At 45.5% G+C, this 21,202-nt stretch overlaps 1 protein-coding gene across 5 annotated transcripts in view; it reads left to right on the top strand.

The window, feature by feature from the left end:
* Positions 1–21,202, top strand: part of HGH1 (HGH1 homolog) — a 93,455-nt gene that overhangs the window by 29,353 nt on the left and 42,900 nt on the right. For 3 of the 5 annotated variants that reach the window (XM_069221047.1, XM_069221045.1, XM_069221046.1), the window contains exon 2: positions 16,581–17,158. In XM_069221047.1, the coding sequence (XP_069077148.1) occupies positions 16,620–17,158 (539 nt within the window). In that variant the 5' untranslated portion in view covers positions 16,581–16,619. Of the gene's footprint in view, positions 1–12,478; positions 12,692–13,861; positions 13,916–16,580; positions 17,159–21,202 lie in introns of all 5 variants that reach the window. The other 2 variants (XM_069221048.1, XM_069221049.1) reach the window with 2 other exon arrangements.

The following is a 21,202-nucleotide window of genomic DNA, read 5'->3' as shown; positions in this document are numbered from 1 at the left end:
AGAATTGTTTTGTGAAGAGGCTCTGGGCCCACCCTCCTGTGCAGGTTTTTGGGGGCCTGTAGAAGACTCTTTACTATTTTTGTTTTTGGCTGTCTCACCACCTTTCCCCTGGGGAGGTTTTGTGACCCCTTTCTTTTGGTCACCCCCTGTGGAAGTTTTGGACACCCTAGTCTTGACCCAATGGTCCGCCGCCTTTCCCAATTCTTGGGGAAAAATTGGTCCTAGGTCCACCAGATGCTGATGCAGTTTATCATTGAAACAATTACTTAACAGGTGTTCTTTCACAAATAAATTGTGCAGCCCATCATAATTACTTACACCACTGCCTTGAATCCAACCATCTAGTGTTTTTACTGAGTAGTCTACAAAGTCAACCCAGGTCTGGCTCGAGGATTTTTGAGCCCCCCTGAATCTAATCCTATACTCCTCAGTGGAGAATCCAAAGCCCTCAATCAGGGTACCCTTCATGAGGTCATAAGATTCTGCATCTTTTCCAGAGAGTGTGAGGAGTCTATCCCTACACTTTCCTGTGAACATTTCCCAAAGGAGAGCACCCCAGTGAGATTTGTTCACTTTTCTGGTTACACAAGCCCTCTCAAAAGCTGTGAACCATTTGGTGATGTCATCACCATCTTCATATTTTGTTACAATCCCTTTGGGGATTTTCAACATGTCAGGAGAATCTCTGACCCTATTTATGTTGCTGCCACCATTGATGGGTCCTAGGCCCATCTCTTGTCTTTCCCTTTCTATGGCCAGGATCTGTCTTTCCAAAGCCAATCTTTTGGCCATCCTGGCTAACTGGATGTCCTCTTCACTGGAGTTATCCTCAGTGATTTCAGAGACGTTGGTCCCTCCTGTGAGGGAACCAGCATCTCTGACTAGTATTTGTGGAGTCAGGGCTTGAGAGGCCCTGTCCTCCCTAGATAGGACTGGTAGGGGGGAATCTTCCTCCAAGTCACTATCCTCATCCTCTGTGTTGCCATCCTCAGAGGGGTTGGCCTTTTCAAACTCTGCCAACAGCGCCTGGAGCTGTAGTTTGGAAGGTCTGGGGCCCATTACTATTTTCTTTATTTTACAGAGTGACCTTAGCTCCCTCATCTTAAGATGGAGGTAAGGTGTGGTGTCGAGTTCCACCACATTCATCTCTGCACTAGACATTATGCTTCTAAAAGTTGGAATACTTTTTAAGAATCTAAAACTAGTTCTAGAATCTAATTCAAACTTTTAACAAACTTTTAAACTCTAAAAGAAATGCTAACAGGGACTAACACAAGGCCCTAGCAGGACTTTAAAGAATTTAGAAAAATTTCAAATTGCAAAAATCTATTTCTAATGACAATTTTTGGAATTTGTCGTGTGATCAGGTATTGGCTGAGTAGTCCAGCAAATGCAAAGTCTTGTACCCCACCGCTGATCCACCAATGTAGGAAGTTGGCTCTGTATGTGCTATTTCAAAGTAAGGAATAGCATGCACAGAGTCCAAGGGTTCCCCTTAGAGGTAAGATAGTGGCAAAAAGAGATAATACTAATGCTCTATTTTGTGGTAGTGTGGTCGAGCAGTAGGCTTATCCAAAGAGTAGTGTTAAGCATTTGTTGTACATACACATAGACAATAAATGAGGTACACACACTCAGAGACCAATCCAGCCAATAGGTTTTGTTATAGAAAAATATATTTTCTTAGTTTATTTTAAGAACCACAGGTTCAAATTTTACATGTAATATCTCATTTGGAAGGTATTGCAGGTAAGTACTCTAGGAACTTTGAATCATTACTTTAGCATGTATACTTTTCACATAAAACACAATAAGCTGTTTTAAAAGTGGACACAGTGCAATTTTCACAGTTCCTGGGGGAGGTAAGTTTTTGTTAGTTTTGTCAGGTAAGTAAATCACTTACAAGTCTCAGGTTTGGGTCCAAGGTAGCCCACCGTTGGGGGTTCAGAGCAACCCCAAAGTTATCACACCAGCAGCTCAGGGCCGGTCAGGTGCAAAGGTCAAAGAGGTGCCCAAAACACATAGTCTTCAATGGAGAGAAGGGGGTGCCCCGGTTCCAGTCTGCCAGCAGGTAAGTACCCGCGTCTTCGGAGGGCAGACCAGGGGGGTTTTGTAAGGCACCGGGGGGGGGACACAAGTCAGCACAAAAAGTACACCCTCAGCAGCGCGGGGGCGGCCGGGTGCAGTGTGCAAACACGCGTCGGGTTTTCAATGGAAGTCAATGAGAGTTCAAGGGATCTCTTCAGTGTTGCAGGCAGGCAAGGGGGGGGCTCCTCGGGGTAGCCACCACCTGGGCAAGGGAGAGGGCTTCCTGGCGGTCACTCCTGCACTGGAGTTCCGTTTCTTTAGGTGCTGGGGGCTGCGGGTGCAGGGTCTTTTCCAGCCGTCGGGAAATGGAGTTCAGACAGTCGCGGTCAGGGGGAGCCTGGGGATTCCCTCTGCAGGCGTCGCTGTGGGGGATCAGGGGGGACAACTTTGGTTACTCACAGTCGTAGAGTCGCCGGAGGGTCCTCCCTGAGTTGTTTGTTCTCCACCAGTCGAGTCGGGGTCGCCGGGTGCAGTGTTGCAAGTCTCACGCTTCTTGCGGGGAGTTGCAGGGGTCTTTAAATCTGCTCCTTGTAACAAAGTTGCAGTTCTTTTGGAGCAGTGCCGCTGTCCTCAGGAGTTTCTTGTCTTTTTCGAAGCAGGGCATTCCTCAGAGGATTCAGAGGTCGCTGGTCCCTTGGAAAGCGTCGCTGGAGCAGGTTTCTTTGGAAGGCAGGAGACAGGCCGGTAAGTCTGGGGCCAAGGCAGTTGGGGTCTTCTGTTCTTCCTCTGCAGGGGTTTTTCAGCTCAGCAGTCCTTCTTCTTGTTAGTTGTAGGAATCTGTTTTTCTAGGTTCAGGGGAGCCCTTAAATACTAAATTTAAGGGCGTGTTTAGGTCTGGGGGGGTAGTAGCCAATGGCTACTAGCCCTGAGGGTGAGTACACCCTCTTTGTGCCTCCTCCCAAGGGGAGGGGGCCACATCCCTAATCCTATTGGGGGAATCCTCCATCTGCAAGATGGAGGATTTCTAAAAGTTAGTCACTTCAGCTCAGGACACCTTAGGGGCTGTCTTGACTGGCCAGTGACTCCTCCTTGTTGTTTTCTTTGTTTCCTCCAGCCTTGCCGCCAAAAGTGGGGCCCGTGGCCGGAGGGGGCGGGCAACTCCACTAAGCTGGAGTGTCCTGCGGTGCTGTGACAAAGGGGTGAGCCTTTGAGGCTCACCGCCAGGTGTTACAGCTCCTGCCTGGGGGAGGTGTTAGCATCTCCACCCAGTGCAGGCTTTGTTACTGGCCTCAGAGTGACAAAGGCACTCTCCCCATGGGGCCAGCAACATGTCTCTAGTGTGGCAGGCTGCTGGAACCAGTCAGCCTACACAGATAGTCGGTTAGGTTTCAGGGGGCACCTCTAAGGTGCCCTCTGTGGTGTATTTTACAATAAAATGTACACTGGCATCAGTGTGCATTTATTGTGCTGAGAAGTTTGATACCAAACTTCCCAGTTTTCAGTGTAGCCATTATGGTGCTGTGGAGTTCGTGTTTGACAGACTCCCAGACCATATACTCTTATGGCTACCCTGCACTTACAATGTCTAAGGTTTTGCTTAGACACTGTAGGGGCACAGTGCTCATGCACTGGTGCCCTCACCTATGGTATAGTGCACCCTGCCTTAGGGCTGTAAGGCCTGCTAGAGGGGTGTCTTACCTATACTGCATAGGCAGTGAGAGGCTGGCATGGCACCCTGAGGGGAGTGCCATGTCGACTTACTCATTTTGTTCTCACTAGCGCACACAAGCTGGTAAGCAGTGTGTCTGTGCTGAGTGAGGGGTCTCTAGGGTGGCATAAGACATGCTGCAGCCCTTAGAGACCTTCCCTGGCATCAGGGCCCTTGGTACCAGGGGTACCAGTTACAAGGGACTTATCTGGGTGCCAGGGTGTGCCAATTGTGGAATAAAAAGTACAGGTTAGGGAAAGAACACTGGTGCTGGGGCCTGGTTAGCAGGCCTCAGCACACTTTCAATTCAAAACATAGCATCAGCAAAGGCAAAAAGTCAGGGGGTAACCATGCCAAGGAGGCATTTCCTTACAATGCCCCTAGGTTTTCCCAAAGACACTAACAGTTTAAATAAAAATACAATTGGAAATTAATGGGGGAAAAATTTCAATTTGTGACCATGTTTTCATTTGTAAATTTTCGTCATGATGGCCTATTGACGAAAGCAAAATACCATAACATCTCCTAGACTCTTCTGGTTTTGGTGGTAATGGGGTTTGTGGGTTTTCCAAGAACTCGAGGTACCAAGAGCCAGTAACTGCGCTGTTCCTTTCATTGTGTACCAGGGATAGAGCAATTCATGTGGTAAAATATAAAGTGTGAAAAAAAAGAGTTGAAAGGATGCCTGTGTATTTGGGCATAAGGTATCACGTTTAGAAGCAGTGGTTATTTGCACATCTCTGAATTTGTGGGTACCCATACTAGCATGTGAATTAGAAGGCATTTCTCAAAATGTCTTCTTTCTTACTTACTAGCTTGCATTCCGAATGCAAAAATGCAGAGGAATAGAATTGATAATAATGATTGTTCTACTAGTCTGTGTTTACCTAAGTCTCTCTATATGTAAAAATGGTACCACACTTCTGTGGGTAGGCTTAATGCCCGTGATAAGAAAGGGAAACACAAAAAGAACAGTTGATGGACGTTATAAGAAAGGGCCCAAATTGCAACATTGACACATCACATTTTTCCACTGAAAACTGACCCTTTTTTGCCCTGTGGCTAGCTGTAGATTTTTTATCCCCAGCTCAGCAGGGAAACGTAGCAAACCTGAACATTTCTGAAAACTAGACACCTGGGGGAATCCATGGTGGGGTGACTTACATGGCTCTCATCAAGTTATCTTACCCAGAAGCCCTTGCAAACCTCAAACTTTGACTAAATAAAACACAACACATTTTCCTCACATTTCTGTGATGGAAAGTCCTGAAATTTGCAAGGAGCCACACATTTCCTACTATTTCCCCAAGTCTTGCAATAATAATAGTATCTCACTTGTGTGGGTAGGCCTAGTGCCCGCAGTAGGAAAGGCCCAAAAACACAATATGGAAACATCAGCATTTCCTGTCACAAAAATGATCTGTTTTGGCAATTGGGGTAGCAGTGTTTTCCGGGTATCGACGGACACCCTGAGAAACCTACCAAACCTAGATATTTTTGAAAGCTAGACGCTTAGCGGAGTCCATGGTGGTATGCCGCGCGTGGATCCCAAAACGTTTTTTTTACCTACAGTGCCCTGCAAACGGTGCCTAAAATTGCACATTTTCCCTTGCATTCTGTGACGTAATCTTCTGGAATCAACAGTAATCCACAACATTTCTACCACCCAGCGTTCTCCCACTAGTTAAGATAAAAATGATACCTTACTTGCGCGACTGAGCCTAGTGCACTCAACATGCGAGCATTAATTATTGGCAGTATTGTGGAGTGACTCATTTTCCCAGAAAAACTGTTAAGGTCATATTCAAGGTAGAGGCTAGGCCCGATGTGTGAACAGGTCTAAAGCCCACCCCCACACTTTGAAGCAATAAAAAAAAACTCCCGGGTATCTGGTGCGCTATTTACTCCTCCCACTGGGACAGATTGGAGGTAAAGACCTCTTGTGTGCCCACTAGTGTGGCAGAAAGACTGTTGTGGGTCATTTGAGGTGTGGTGCTAGGCGAGTCGCCCCAACCTATTTCTCCTTAAAAACAAAAGATCCCTATTGTCTTGTGGGCTTTCTGACGTAACAACCTCCAATCTGTCCCCAGGGGCAGAAAGAAATCCCTGCTTGGGGATCGCCTTCCTATGGCATTCCTCAAGAAGGGATAAAATAGGGAAAAGTACCATTGGAAAGGGAAGATTCTTCATTGTTTGGAGGACTGAGATATGCCCTCGAGCTTCAAAGCATTGAAAGTGAAACAAGCTGGTTGGCTAATTTCACTTTCCCTGAAATGATGGCAGCGCGCCACGCACGTCAATCATCCTTTCAGATAAAAAAACATAGCCTCAGGAGCTGGAAGTTCTTCCCAGCTCTTGAGGCTAAAATAAATGAATGGAAATCCCTCTGGTGCTGGCACCAGAGTGATTCCCTACCTCTTCTGCCAGGACGTCCTGACCCATCACTGGTGCGGAGGATGGCATCCAGCATGTCCATAACATGCAAGAGTTTAATCCACTCTTACTTCGTAAAGACCCACAGTTTGAGTGCTTTGCTAAACTGACCAAGATCTGGTAACTCTATTAATGAGGTTGGTAGGTTATTCAACAAACAAGCTGCCTACTGGTAGCCAATGCAACTTTTTAAGCACAAGTGAAGCAGAGGACGTTCTTGGGGGAATCCAAGGCTAAATGAGCTGGTGCATTTTTTATGTGTCAGTTGTATAATCAACAAATCAGATGCACCCAAAGGCAGCATATTACCATAATTTAACTGGCTAAGAAAAGTAGTTGGAACAATAAGAGGTCTCTGTTCTGCTGGAATAAATTGTAATAGTTTGTTTCAGGTAGAGCAAAACAAGTTGATGATAGTCTATTAACAGTAGAGGGCAGGGATAGTTAGCTGTCAAAGACACCAAGATTTTGGACCTCCAAGGATACTGACTGTAAAAAGAAATTGGTCTGATGTGGTAAAAAATCATCCGGCAATAACTGTATTACCTTATTTGCTACAAAATCCTTCTGTTTTTGCTTCATTGAATTCGAAAAGTTTGATGTCAGCCTCCGGGTGACATCCCTCATGCAGTAATGGAAACTACCATATGGGATGGAGGTTTTAGGGTCAACCGATATTATAAACTGTGTGTCATCAGCATAATTCATAAGCACAACCCCTCTATGAAAGAGTGGCTTTGCCAGTGGCCTCAAATATTTGTTAAATGAGGTTGACTTAATGCTGAGCCCTAAGGTACCCCTTGTACTAAATTGTAGATATTCAAACAGATGAATGCGCAGAAGAGATCAAAGGGGGAGTGCAAGAACCCCTGACAGGCAATTTTCTGAGATGCCTATAGAATGGGGAGGGAGCAGCCTGGAATATACACTGTAGGCAGTGCCTATTCTATTTATACATCCCTACGCTCTAGCAGTAGAGCGTCAAGGGAGCACAGAGGACCAAAAATAAGGGGCACTGATTCTCAGTCGCGTCGCAGTGAAACAAGCCGGCTTCTTCAAGAAATTGAAGGGGTAAGACGCTGGCTCACACACGACGCAAGAAATAGAAATAGGACTACGCGAATGACACATAAGTCCGTTCCCGCTCCACCAGGCATTAAGACAGCCAGACGGCCAATATTGAAATTCAGAGCTATAACAATAAAAAAGCGAGCAGAAACGCTACGCTAGTGCCAAGACACAATACAAGATTAAGAGCACAAAATAACGATGCTGTACTTATCTGACTGTGGAGCAGCAAAGAAAGATGAAGTGGCTTTTGGGGGTCATGGCTTTAATGGGTTAAGATCCTGTGCTATGATCAAAGAAAGAGAAAGCTTAATCGGAGCCTCCGGTCCTGTCATAGAATAAAAAAAAATAAAAAAAAAAAACATGTAGTACTAGTTTGTGAACTCAACTTCCCACAAGCCTCCGGGTGACGGTGTATTATTTTATTACCACAAACAGTTTACGCGGTTATCGTCATGCAAAGGTTTCTAGGTTAGATTGGAGTGACTAGAGTGCACGTCAGTCATCGTACAGATTTTCAACTTGTCCTTTTGGGTTGGATGGGGCGGTGCTCTGGGCGGTGCATGGAAGGCCAAGACGGTCTTGGTGCGGATAAACTTAACGGCCATCTTGAAGAGAATGCTGTCTCCTGCTATGACCCATGAAGACAAGAGACATAGTTCTTATTCGCAGTATACCTACACCGATTCTTGTTAATAATTAAGTGTTTTGATTATAAATATCTATATTCCTATTATTGGTCTGTCCGTAAAAGTGTATTTTGATATTTTTGTAAGTTATTGCGTTTTGGCAATTCTCCATTCTTCCAAAGCAGTAGTATGCGGAGGAACTGCCCGCTACTCCCCACACGATTGTCACTGTGTGCCGAGCTATGGAGGACTCCCTCCCCGATTCCGTCTTCAGTGTCTATGGCTGGGGCTACCTGCTACATGGCCGCGTGCTAGGGATCGAGCCGGTGTGTCGGTGAAACACCCAGTCCCCAGGGCTCCGGGACCGCCCACAAGGAGAGGCTGCGGGGTGCTGCTTCCGCTGTAAGGGGCCCCTATTTCACTCCTCCAACCCCTGTAATTATCATTCGACTGTTGACCCACTTTATAGCATTCAGAGAGAGAGGTCGCTTCAGGTTGCGTTGAATTCTGTGCTTTCCAGTTCCACATTTACTGGAAAAACAGTCTAAAAGCATGCAGTAGCACACCACACCTTCGTCTGGAAACTTGCAGTTTTAATGAGCAGGCTGTGTGTGAATGCATGTAATAGAGCCTCGTGTCCTGTGCATGCCAGCTCACATGGCACTCCGAGGGCTGCCTTCTCCTAGTATTCCGGGTGCATGTTCCGCACCAGACCCCCTAATATGTGTGGTAGCCCATGGTGAGGCCCCCCATTTAACACCATCAACCAGTGCTGACTTAAGGCAGCAGCACGGTGGCTGCTGGTACTTGTAGTTTCACTGGTAACATTGTAAGCTTGTGCCGCTGTTTGAAGTGACACGACTTTCCCAAGGTGTCGCGCGTGACACGGGCCACCTGGCAGCAATGTCATGTGAGTTTGTAAAGCGTGCTGATTTCCTTTGAGGGTATCCAGGCGCTTTGTAGGTGGACAGGGAGCGGTCTCCTGGGTGAGGTTAATCAAAGATCGAGGTCTTCAGCTTCTGTAGAAGCGATGAGAAGACTCTGGTGTGGGAAGTCGTTCAGTGCTTTGGGGGAGATGTGAGGAGGCGCTGCCTCTGGCTTCGTGGGTATGTGTGCCAGTGGGAGCCCTGAGTGGAGGTGCCTGGGAGGTGTGTAGAAGTGAAAGCAGCTGTTAACCACTTTGGTGTGGGCGTCGGCCACTGGCCGACGCCCACACACCCTCCCTGGTGTGGGTCACGACCAGTGGCCGACACCAAGAAGGGCATTAATAAATCCTCGGGTGCGTCGCACCCGAGGATTTTTTTTTTTTTTTTTTTTTTTTTTTACTCCCCTGGGAGACACGGAAGCTACCGTGTCTCCCCCCGCCCCCCACCCGCCCCTTTGTGACGTCAGCGAGGCGCGCTGACGTTTCAAAGGTGTTTTCCCCATCAAAGCAGGAAGCAGCCTTGCGGCCGCTTCCTGCTTTGATGGGGAAAACGGCCTTTTCCACGTTCGGGAAGGCCTCGTAAGAAAGGGGAGTGTCTCCCCTTTCTTACGAGGCCTTTTTGAAAGTGTTTCCTGGCCCCCGATCGCAGCACAGCACAGACTGTGACGAATGGTATGTGACAAGGTGTTTTTTGAGTGTCTTGAAAGTACGTGCTGATTGAGGGAAGAAGTGCAGGTAAGGTGGCCTCTACTGTTGCACGTATCTCACACACACCATTGATTTTGTGACTGTCTACGTAGGCTAGTGTTTTAGAGCAACAGTTTAGCCAATAGCAGAGATGGCATCTTGATGGATGACTGCTGCCTGCACTCGGGTTATAGAGGACCTCTCTGACATAGGATCAGAGACTGAGACATCAGATACTGAGACAGCATCTGAGGGATAGGACAATGGCGCAGACTCTGGGAGTGATTTTTCAGTCAGAGGAGTCCCATTCGAAAACTCCTCTTCCAGTACATTATGAGGGAGGTGATGAGGACAGTCCTGCTGTCCCTTCGCAAGCTGTTCGTGCAACTGGGTAATAGTGGGTTAGGCCAACCCAGAGAGCAGGTGAATGCGGCGGTAAGCAGAGAGAGAGTGCTCTCTTGGGAGCTCCCCAATTTAGTTCAGCCCCAAATTCCACCACCCAAATCATATTGTGGAGACATCAAAATTGTCTATGGCAAAACAAACTGGTTTTGTAAGGCAGGCACCTGTGTTTTTGGTCCTGGATTCGGCGGCCATATAGAGAAACACACTAAACCCAAACATTTCTGGGAACTAGACATTCGGGGGAGTCCACAGAGGTGTGACTTGTGTGGATTCCCCAAAGTTTTCTTACCCAGAATACCCTGCAAAGCTGAAATGTTGAAAAAAACCTCTCTTTTTCTCGCATTTCTGTCACACAAACTACAGGAATATGCTGGGATCCACAACATTCCTACCACCCAGTGACTCCTCACCTGTCCTGATAAAAACACTACCCCACTTGAGTGCCTACACCTAGTGCCTGTGTCAGGAATGGATCACCCCAGGGTCAACAGCTGCCTCACGTAAGGACCAACATTGACCGTTGTGTGATCTATTCCTGTCGCAGGCACCAGGCCTAACCACACAAGTGAGGTATCATATTTATCGGGAGACTTGGGGGAACGCTGGGTGGAAGGAAATTTGTGGCTCCTCTCAGATTCCAGAACTTTCTGTCACCGAAATGTGAGGAAAACGTGTTATTTTAGCCACATTTTGAGGTTTGCAAAGGATTCTGGGTAACAGAACCTGGTCCGAGCCCCACAAGTCACCTCATCTTGGATTCCCCTGGGTTTCTAGTTTTCAAAAATGTGCTGGTTTGCTAGGTTTCCCCAGGTGCCGGCTGAGCTAGAGGCCAAAATCCACAGGTAGGCACTGTTTTCTATGAAAAAATGTGATGTGTCAACGTTCTGTTTTGGGGCATTTCCTGTCGCGGGCGCTAGGCCTACTCACACAAGTGAGGTATCATTTTTATCGGGAGACTTGGGGGAACGCCGGGTGGAAGGAAATTTGTGGCTCCTCTCAGATTCCAGAACTTTCTGTCACCGAAATGTGAGGAAAACTTGTTTTTTGAGCCACTTTTTGAGGTTTGCAAAGGATTCTGGGTAACAGAACCTGGTCCGAGCCCTGCAAGTCACCCCTCCTTGGATTCCCCTAGGTCTCTAGTTTTCAGAAATGCACAGGTTTGGTAGGTTTCCCTAGGTGCCGGCTGAGCTAGAGGCCAAAATCTACAGGTAGGCACTTTGGAAAAAACAGCTGTTTTTTCTATAAAAAAAAATAGGATGTGTCCATGTTGTGTTTTGGGGCATTTCCTGTCGCGGGCACTAGGCCTACCCACACAAGTGAGGTATCATTTTTATCGGGAGACTTGGGGGAACATAGAATAGCAAAACAAGTGTTATTGCCCCTTATCTTTCTCTACAATTTTTCCTTCCAAATATAAGAGAGTGTGTAAAAAAGACGTCTATTTGAGAAATGCCCTGCAATTCACATGCTAGTATGGGCACCTCGGAATTCAGCGATGTGCAAATAACCACTGCTCCTCAAAACCTTATCTTGATCCCATTTTGGAAATGCAAAGGTTTTCTTGATACCTCTTTTTCACTCTTCATATTTCAGCAAATGAATTGCTGTATACCCAGTATAGAATGAAAACCAACTGCAGGGTGCAGCTCATTTATTGGCTCTGGGTACCTAGGGTTCTTGATGAACCTACAAGCCCTTTATATCCCCACAACCAGAAGAGTCCAGCAGACAAAACGGTATATTGCTTTCAGAAATCTGACATCGCAGGAAAAAGTTACAGAGTAAAACATAAAGAAAAATGGCTGTTGTTTTCAGCTCAATTTCAATATTTTTTATTTCAGCTGTTATTTTCTGTAGGAAAACCTTGTAGGATCTACACAAATGACCCCTTGCTGAATTCAGAATTTTGTCTAGTTTTCAGAAATGTTTAGCATTCCGGGATCCAGCATTGGTTTCACACCCATTCCTGTCACTAACTGGAAGGAGGCTGAAAGCACCAAATATAGTAGAAATGGGGTATGTCCCAGTAAAATGCCAAATTTGTGTTGAAAAATTTGGTTTTCTGATTCAAGTCTGCCCGTTCCTGAAAGGTGGGAAGATAGTGATTTCAGCACCAGAAACCCTTTGTTGATGGCATTTTCAGGGGAAAAAACCACAAGCCTTCTTCGGCAGCCCTTTTTTCCCATTTTTTGGGAAAAAACAAAATTTTCACTGTTTTTTGGCTATTTTCTTGGTCTCCTCCAGGGGGAACCACCAACTCTGGGTACCATTAGAATCCCTAGGATGTTGGAAAAAAGGACGCAAATTTGGCGTGGTTAGCTTATGTGGACAAAAAGTTATGAAGCCCTAAGCGCGAACTACCCCAAATAGCCAAAAAAGGGCCTGGCACAGGAGGGGGAAAAGGCCCAGCAGCTAAGGGGTTAAGCTTTGCAGGGCCGGTGCTGTGCATTGTTTTGTGTGTGTCTGAGCAGTTTGAACTGGTTTTGATTGTGGATTGGCCGGAAGCGCAAATTTCTAAGACGATGAGTGTAACATGCTGCTTGTATTCTATGTTTTATTATTACTGTATTGTGTTCTTTATTTACTGTTTTTCAGTTGCTTAGATTTAACTCTCGCGCAGTGATAGCGTTAGCTAACATTCTAAGTTCGAGAAGCCTGGCCTTTGGCAGTTACCTTCTGACTCTCGTCTTGGATGTTTGTTTGCTGATGCCGTCGTGGGTCCTCATCTTGGAAATAAACTAATTGGAAACCTTTCTCTGTTTTTGGGACATTTGTTGTTCCTGAACCTCCCGTACCTCCTACAATGAGGTAGGTTGAGTGTGAGTCTTGTTGTGGAGTTATTAATGGACTGGGGGCCTGTTCAGCAGCTTCTTACTGATTCCTTTGTAGAGTGTGTTTCCTTAATCATCTCTGCTGGTGATCAAGCCCTGTGTAACTGTTTTCCTGATGTTTTCTGGTAGTAATTTGAAGATCTTTCGTATTATCCTAAGGATGTAGAAGCAGGTGGTGGTCATTGCGTTTATTTAGGCTGTCATGTTGAGCTTGTCATCCAGGATAATGCTGTGGGTTTACAAGGTTAATTGGCCATCAGGTGGAGCCCCAGGCGGAGGCTTTCCTTCCGAAGATCACAACTTCTGTTGTGTCTGTGTTTAGTTTGAGTCAGTTAGTTTTCATCCACTTGGTTACTGCTGTCATACAAGTAGCAACATTTTGTGTTTATTTTGTAGAGCTTTTTGTTTATGTTTTTTTTTCATAACCTTGGCTGCCCGGTAGGGTAATGAATTGTGTGGCCTACTTTGTTTCAAATCCTTGTATTTCTTGTGGCCATAAAGTGCATTTTGCGAGTTAAAGACATGGTTGTTTACAGTGAACTAATTGTATTATTTGGTTTGTACTTAATGTCCCTTTTTACTGATTTTTACAGATGTATACAGACAGAAAATAGTGTGTTTCCTGTTGGTATTTATTTTTAAAAGCGGAAAAATACAGAAACTTGAGCTTCTTTTGAGGGACTCTTCATACTGCAGTTAAGACATTGCCCGACAGTAACTGTACATATTGGCAGCATGGGAGTTAAAGAATGACATTTTCTTAAATCACTACATATCTCAACATTTATTTGTGCTATTATGCTATGTATTTCATGCAAGGGTATTGTTTTATCATTATGGATGTGTAACATGCTAAAACCTGACAGGCGTCAAGTATGAGCGCATGTTTATCAATTAAATAAATAGAGAAATATGCAAGCTGTCACTTCATTTGTTGACAAAATAAAAATGGATAAATACCAATAAGGTGGCCAAAATATAAATATGGATAAATACAGATGGAAATGTTCAAAAGTAAATACCATAAAACGGGGATCAATATTTATAATGTAAAAGATTCAGACTGGATTAGTGGTGTCCTGGCAAGATTGAGCTAGGTGGTAATGCTTCCTGTAAAACATTTTAAAAAGTTTGCCTTTTTTTTTAGACTATTTGTAATGCATTCTTGTGGCTCTCTACAACCTCAGCTTCCAAAGCTCAGGTCAGTAGTTCTTCATTAACCATGTTTGTAGTGTTTTCTAGAATTTGTAGATCTCCCTTGTAGCATGCTCTTCTCTGATTCACTAGAAAATAGACAAGTAGCTCTCAAACATATCAAGGCAGTGCAGAGACCCAGGATACATGAAAAGTCACAATCATCACCACTGTAAAAGATTGTTTAAGCTGTAACGAGGCTGCACACAGTTCTTGAAGCCTCAACTTCACTTTTGGTGCAAGATGTGAAATATACAGTAGACAGCCATATATAATGGTTATTGACAACTGGCAATAGCGAGCCTGTGGGGGTAGCACACCGTAGATGGAACTCTAATCTCCCACGCCCATTAACATAACCGAAATGGTCAAAGGCTCTGGAACAAGTGAAGTTGGTGACCAGCAATCCTAGATTCCGCTTAACTCAGTTCAACTAAATACATCAAGCATTTTTGTCCTTGCAGCAAATTAAGCGCATGTTCCCCTCCTCTGCCTGTGAATGTCCGAGGCATGGTTTGATCAAAGCGAAATTCTATCACATGGTTTTGAAGTGCCCCCTGCATATGTGGCATGTTATCATCACACTAACATCTGAAATAACAGCACACACTGAGCCCCACCCAGGGATCCTGCTTGCTAGGGATCCGTCATCGAGCTACGTAAGACCTGCACCTATACAGATTTGTAGATCTTGCATTTATATTGTTCAAACAACAAATATCCATGCAATGGAAGGTGCCCCTGCCGCCTGACACCTCTAAATGGCTTCAGACAGCACTGTAATGGGCAAAGGCAGAGGCAAGCGTATTGCAAACATTGAAAGACAGAGGCCAGCTGCGCGCAGGGAGTGAAATCTGGGATATTTTCATGGCAAGAACAGAGGTAAACAAGCATTTGCAATGCAACGGGTCTCGCGTTTGCTCATGTTAGAGCTGATAGCGTTGTAAACTCCTAACCCGACTTTTCACCTATCGGGCAAAAGTGCACTTATATACGTAACCCGAAAAAGTGCAATTAACTATGTAAAGCGCTCGACTTCTGCCAAGCGAGATCGCGCTCGTAAATTAGAGAAAAAGAAGTCCACGAGCCCAATGGAAAACAGCGAGCCTCACATGTTTTCTGTACTTGGTTGCTGCGCTCGAGGAGGGCTAGCCACCAAAAAAGGCATGACGTATGCGTGCCTTCGACTAATGAAAGGAAGCAGATTTTATTGGGCAAGCCCACGAACCAATAAAAAACACTGAAGTGAAGTTGACAGGGCTCCAAGCCCTTTTCTGAACACTAAAGAGTCTCGCTGCGATACGCATGCGCGACCCTAAAAATGATCACCGACCACCATATTAACTGTACACCACAACACTTGCATTCGCTGACAACACACAATTGGCCCACCAAGTAGATACATACCACCGCTGAAAGCAGATCCCAATGGAGAATGATGCACAACAATTGTCAGCCGGCTGTGCTAGGGCTCATTACCTGCTCAATGTGGACACCATACCTGACCACTGGCTTCTTCCCTTTTTCTTGTTAGCTCGACCACCCACACCCTTCAACACTTCTAAACGTTATTGCTGCTCACACTGTGCGTATACTTCTCTCTCCCCAACAAAACCATTGCTGTTTTCCTTTTAGTTGTACTTAGTATACTTGAAACGTGTATTAATGTTGTATACCGTGTATCATCACATTTGCACCTACGATACTCATATAGTCTAATTGCAAGATTATGCTTTTCATCTCCGTAAAACCTTTTGTATATATGTTTGTCCTAAACCCCATCTATCTGGCTGCTCAATGTTAATATGTTATAAATTAATAATATGGATATAAAATAATACTCCTGGTTATGTACACACAACATCAGAGGTGGGTCTTTAGGTGCAAATAAGGCTCTCTCATGTGTAATACCTTCAGCCAGCCTTGGCTTTTTAGTCGTCATCTTTTTGCACGGTGATTGAGCCCAGGCTTAGGGTTAAAAGCGCAACTTCAAGTCCTAGATTGCAGCCTGTGCCAACTTAAGTATAAGGGCTGGCTAAAGCTGTCACACATGACATGGGCTTGTGTACGTGGATGCTGCATGGGCGAGCCAGGTTCAATGGGGTAGGGAATCTCTCGAACAAGGGACCTCGAATAGGACCTGTTGGAGTCAGAAGCAACACATATAGGAATGGTGGCATGTATATGAAGCCATCATGCACCATAGGTGGAGCAGCAACCTTATTAATAACATTTCACAGGTCTTTGGCCTATGTAATCGTAGTGTACAGGGAAAGATTAAGCAGAGGGGTTTAGGAGAGGGCAGTGTGTCCGGTGTAATGGCCCTGGCTCATATTTCCATTTATGAGTGCATGGTATTATATAACTCTGATTGTGTGGGTGTCCGTTCCAACACATTGTCCTGTTCACCCCGCATGGCAAGATCCACAGTGTTGGTTCCAGAAGGTACGAAATGTTGCCAAGCAGAGGTATAACAGGTCTTTTTTCATTCTGTCACAATTTTACCTGTGGAAATTGTGCATCCTCAAGTACTTCGAGGTGCCCAGAAAAGTGTAAATTTCATATCTGAAGTCTGTGTCTGTTACAATGCTTTGGCTAGATAATTCTTACACTTGGATTTCAGCAGTCCCAGGGTATCCAGTCTAAACTTATCTTCCTTTCTTTTCCCATAGGAAAGCAATTGCTGGGTTTTGCCAACTCAAGTAATAGCCATGGATGCGATGCAAGCAAAGGAGCTGTTGCCTTTCCTCAGCCTCAACACCAGGCCAGATTTGAAGGGTCAGGCAACTGAGTACATCCTAGGATTGACTGGGGATGCAGAGGGCCGGAGGTGCCTCATTGCCCACCTCGACCTTCTCAGGGCACTCCTGACTTTGACCTCTGACCTCTCCTTGGCTATTGTGAAGGACAGCTATCACTCCCTCATCAACCTTTCAGCAGATCCTGCTGCTCACCAGCCTCTCACTGAAGAGGTGAAGCTTTTGCCCGTGTTCTTGAAGCGCCTGCTGGACCCTGATTTTGACTTCGCTGACCAGATCTGCACGCTGCTGTCCAATCTGTCACGGGAGGAGCGCACTTGCCGCCGTGTGTTTCAGGCCATGCAGGAGGAAGGCGTGGGGTTGGCCAAGGTGGTAGAGGTATTCTGCACCGAGGGGTATAACCATAAAGCCTCACTGCACTACCTCGGGCCTTTCCTGTCCAACCTGACACAACTCCCAGAGACACGGGAATTTATACTGGACAGGGAGAGGTGAGTGTGAACTTGTCATGACCACAAGCACATGCTACTGTAATGGCTTGTAGGTTTTGAAAGGTAGGCAAGCCATTGTAGTAGCTAGTCATCTGTTACTTATCAGTGAACATTGAAGGCTATCGACGATAATCCAGATTCCTTAGCTCTTGCGCCTGTAACTTTCTTTTAACGTTATGACTATCAAATAACAGAATTGGTCACATGAGCTATTTTGTACAATAGACTAAATATGCCTGGTTGGTTGCTGCATTCTGCACATCTACCACCTTGTGTTAATTTTGTGAATAACGCTGTGGAAAAAGATTCCCTGTTGAAAAAATGCATATTAAAACAGGCATTGGTAAAACCAGTTGGTCTGGTGTTTAATATCCTTCTGCAGAGCTAATGACTTTACCAATGCTTGTTTGCTTTGGCATACATTTAGTAAACCAAATAGGAGCTATGTAAAAAAATAAAAAAAAATACAAAACAGGCAGACGTAAGTGTCTACCTTGGAATGTTTTTCAGATCAAACAGGATTTATGAAGCACTGCTAATCGCCTGCAGGGGTATCCAGATGCTGAGGGATATGATGCTTAGTCCATGGGTTCTTACTGTGTTGGCCAAGGGGGTTATGTAGGTGTTGAACAGAGTGAGGTTGTGGGATGAACCTTGAGGGACACCGCAGGTGATGATCTTGTGTTGCGAGGTGAACAGTGGTAGGCAGATTCTCTGGGTTCTTCCAGTGAGCAAGGAGGCGATCAATTTGAGGGCATCTCCTCGGATTCCAATGTGATGAAGCCTTTTGGTAACGCTGTGATGGAATATAGTGCCAAACGCTGGTGAGAGGTCAAGGAGTTTCAGGATGTCCGTTTCTCCCCGAACCAGGAAGGTTCTGATGTCAGTGGCAGTGACCAGGGCGGTTTGGGTGCTGTGGGTTGGTGTTTATAATTCCTAACTATTCTGGATTTGCAGACTCTTTTAAAAGCAATGCACCAACCATGTTGGGACAGAAACAAATAATAAATAAGCATTGGCAAAGCCAATCGGTCTGGCATTGGCTACCAGCCTGTTGTGTATGGCAATGTCAGTTTTATTTGTAATGGTACTAAAGCAGCACCTTCTCTACTCCTTATTAACTGATCCACAGAGTAGTAGAGTGCAAAGCACCGAACTTCACATCAGGCAGATTCTGGGAGCCTGCTGTCCTACTTGTGGTGGCACACTGTTTGTCTGTCAGCAGCAAAATGCACACGTGCAGAACAATTTGCTGCGAGTCTGACATATACAAAGGGCCACTGGAATTTTTTTCGGCAGTCCGGTGAGAGCGATGTAGGTACACAGGCAGACGTTGCTCCTTGGTGAATGTGTGGCTGCAGGAGCCCGCACTCCATCACCCCGCCGACCGCCCTTGACTATGTCATACAGCATTCACCCATGATGGGTTGTTACCTCCATGCAAGTAAGGTAGGAAGGCCTCATTTCACCTACATGTAGAGGTGTTACTTTAGTTCAGGAAGGATATTATATATCTACTTTTTTCAGCCCTGATGAATGCCCAAGACTGTATGTTAGACTAGTACATGGGGGTAGAATAGTGCCTAGAAACGTTCCTTCTTTTCTTTTAACCATATCTAGGGTACCTATTAATAAAAAGATATCCTGTAGGTTTACCCTAAGGTATTTTTAGCTGAATCTTTGCAGTTACCTAGGAATGATAATGTATCCCCTCACCAGGGTGGGATGAGGAAACGTATGATGAAGTATGCCACATTATGTGAGTGAGACTTCCTTATCCAGAACTGCTGGATATGGTGTCTCACCTTAGGGATATTTAACTCGGGATACTGTGCTCTTGCAGTTTCTCTTTTGATGCCCCACACTTTTTGTGATTAGGTGTGTTAACTTTCTGGAGGACGTACGGTGTGTGTTTTATTTTCCTCTTGATCTCCATGTGTGATTACATAAGTAACATTTCTTGGTAGCAACAGAATGCACAGATACAGAACAATTTGCTGAGAGCCTGAAATATAGACGGGGCACTGGAATTCTGCTGCTGCAGCGTTTTCTGCCTAATTGTGGATACCTCTCACACGCCTTACAATGCATCATCTACTGTATGATTTGCAGATTTAAAAGAAAAAAATTGTTTCGAGATCAAAAGCCTCTAAAAACACTGCCACGAGTGTTGCCGCTCAATGGAAGATCCTTTGCAAAGATTAACTGGTCTTCTTTTAGATGCTGATTATTCTATTTGTGAGTTAACCTGATACTAACGAGTTGTAACTTTTCTGAAGACAGTATTGACGTGTAAAAAATAGTGAATTTGTACTACCATGAATTATGCTGCATTGCAGCACATAATTTGCATTTTCTTGCCAATGAATTTGGCCAACTGTGCCACATGATTCGGCCCTCTTCCTCACATAATTCCCCGTGCCCATGATTATAAACAATATTCATAAAAAAACGCAACACAAATACCTGATTAGTATGGTGAACGAGACACGTTTGCAGCAGATGTACAAATCCACCGTATGAAACGTACATTTAGTAACTTGTGTACTGCTGTGCGTGGGCGGTTTTTGTGGTTCGACACATCGTGAACCGGGCGGGGGGCGTTACCCTTGTTGAAATGAGCATCTAGATATGTCAGTTTTTGGGACGGAGAGGTTAGTCACTTGGCCAGAGTCACAGGATGTTGAGCTGAGCCAGGATTGCAGCCTGGCTTCCAGTTCCAGAGTCAGCAGCTCTAGTCACAAGGCCACGTCTGCACCCCGTGCCAGTGAGTGGAGGGCACAGCGCGCCTGGGCGAGATCAGCATCGTGCCAGTGCCAGTGCCCCAGCCACCTGCACGAGCTCGCACTGAAATACTCAATGTGCCGAGGCCATAATGCCTTCCGTGCAAACTAAATGCGTTCAGTTAATCAACGTTTAAATGCAGGCGTTGAAGGTTAATTTAAAAAATATGAAAAGTAAGCACATGCTCCCAGTATTTCCTGCACTATCGCTCATCAGAGGAAGCACGGAATCGTGTCGCACTGAGTGCCTCTACTGAGCACAGCCAGATGCCTCAACATTAGACTTGGGTTCAAGGGGTGCTCACTGAAAGCTCCACGAAGGAAGACAGCTGTGTTTTGGAAAAATAAAACAAAAGCAGAACCTTTAGCCTCCCTCGAGCGCGTCAGGCGTCGCTTTCAGTTGGCGGCAATTTTAAAGAGCACCCTCCAGGGCCATTGCGGTTACGCATCCCGATGGCGCTGGCTGTTTACCTTCTTTCCAGTAAGAAAATAACATTTTAAAAAACCGTGAAAGAACTCCATATTTCCAAAAACAAAAAAGAGCACCGTGCCCCATTCACGAGGAAAGCTGGTTTCCAGTAGAGCCTCACTCAAGGGGACTACTTTTTAAGCGGATTCGGACCCGTGCAAGGGCCGGGTGACATCACTCGGCCACTAAGTGAAGTGAACCTGCCGGTGCCCGACGTCGTTTGACCCTTTGCTCCGTGGGGCAGTGAATGGCACAACCATGAACGGTAGCCGGAGAGGGCTGCCTGGAAACTGCCGGACGGCAGTAAAGTCCTATATGTACTTCAATGTGGTAAAACCACAAGCTGTGGTCCCCTCAGTTTGTCCTTTATACGACCAGAATGAAATAAGCACCGGGATGTGCACCCACAGTGTCCCGACGGAAAAGCAAGCCGTTGTTTACGGCGCGTTGCTGTTAAGCAGACTGTAACACCGTTTTATATGTTCATGTAGCGCTGCGAGTGCAGAATATCGAGAACACAGTGGTCCTTACCAAACTCTTTGGAACTTACCCAATCACGGGACACCACCGGTGCAGAAAATTCAACGTGTGCTGTTACATTAAAAAGCCACTGGAATTATCCCGGGTTTACCAACTCTTTGGGAACATACGAACTGTAAATCCAACTATGTAGTGTGTATCATCATCATCTGCCCATGTGTCCTCAAATACATAGGAAGGATGTCCAGGAAAGTGCGAATACGGACAAATGATCATCGCAGTAGTACTTTGTAGTAATGACAAACCACCATT

The sequence above is a fragment of the Pleurodeles waltl genome, chromosome 2_2 (genome assembly GCF_031143425.1).
Source record: "Pleurodeles waltl isolate 20211129_DDA chromosome 2_2, aPleWal1.hap1.20221129, whole genome shotgun sequence".
NCBI lineage: Eukaryota > Metazoa > Chordata > Amphibia > Caudata > Salamandridae > Pleurodeles > Pleurodeles waltl.
This window is presented reverse-complemented; position numbering and strand designations above follow the sequence as displayed.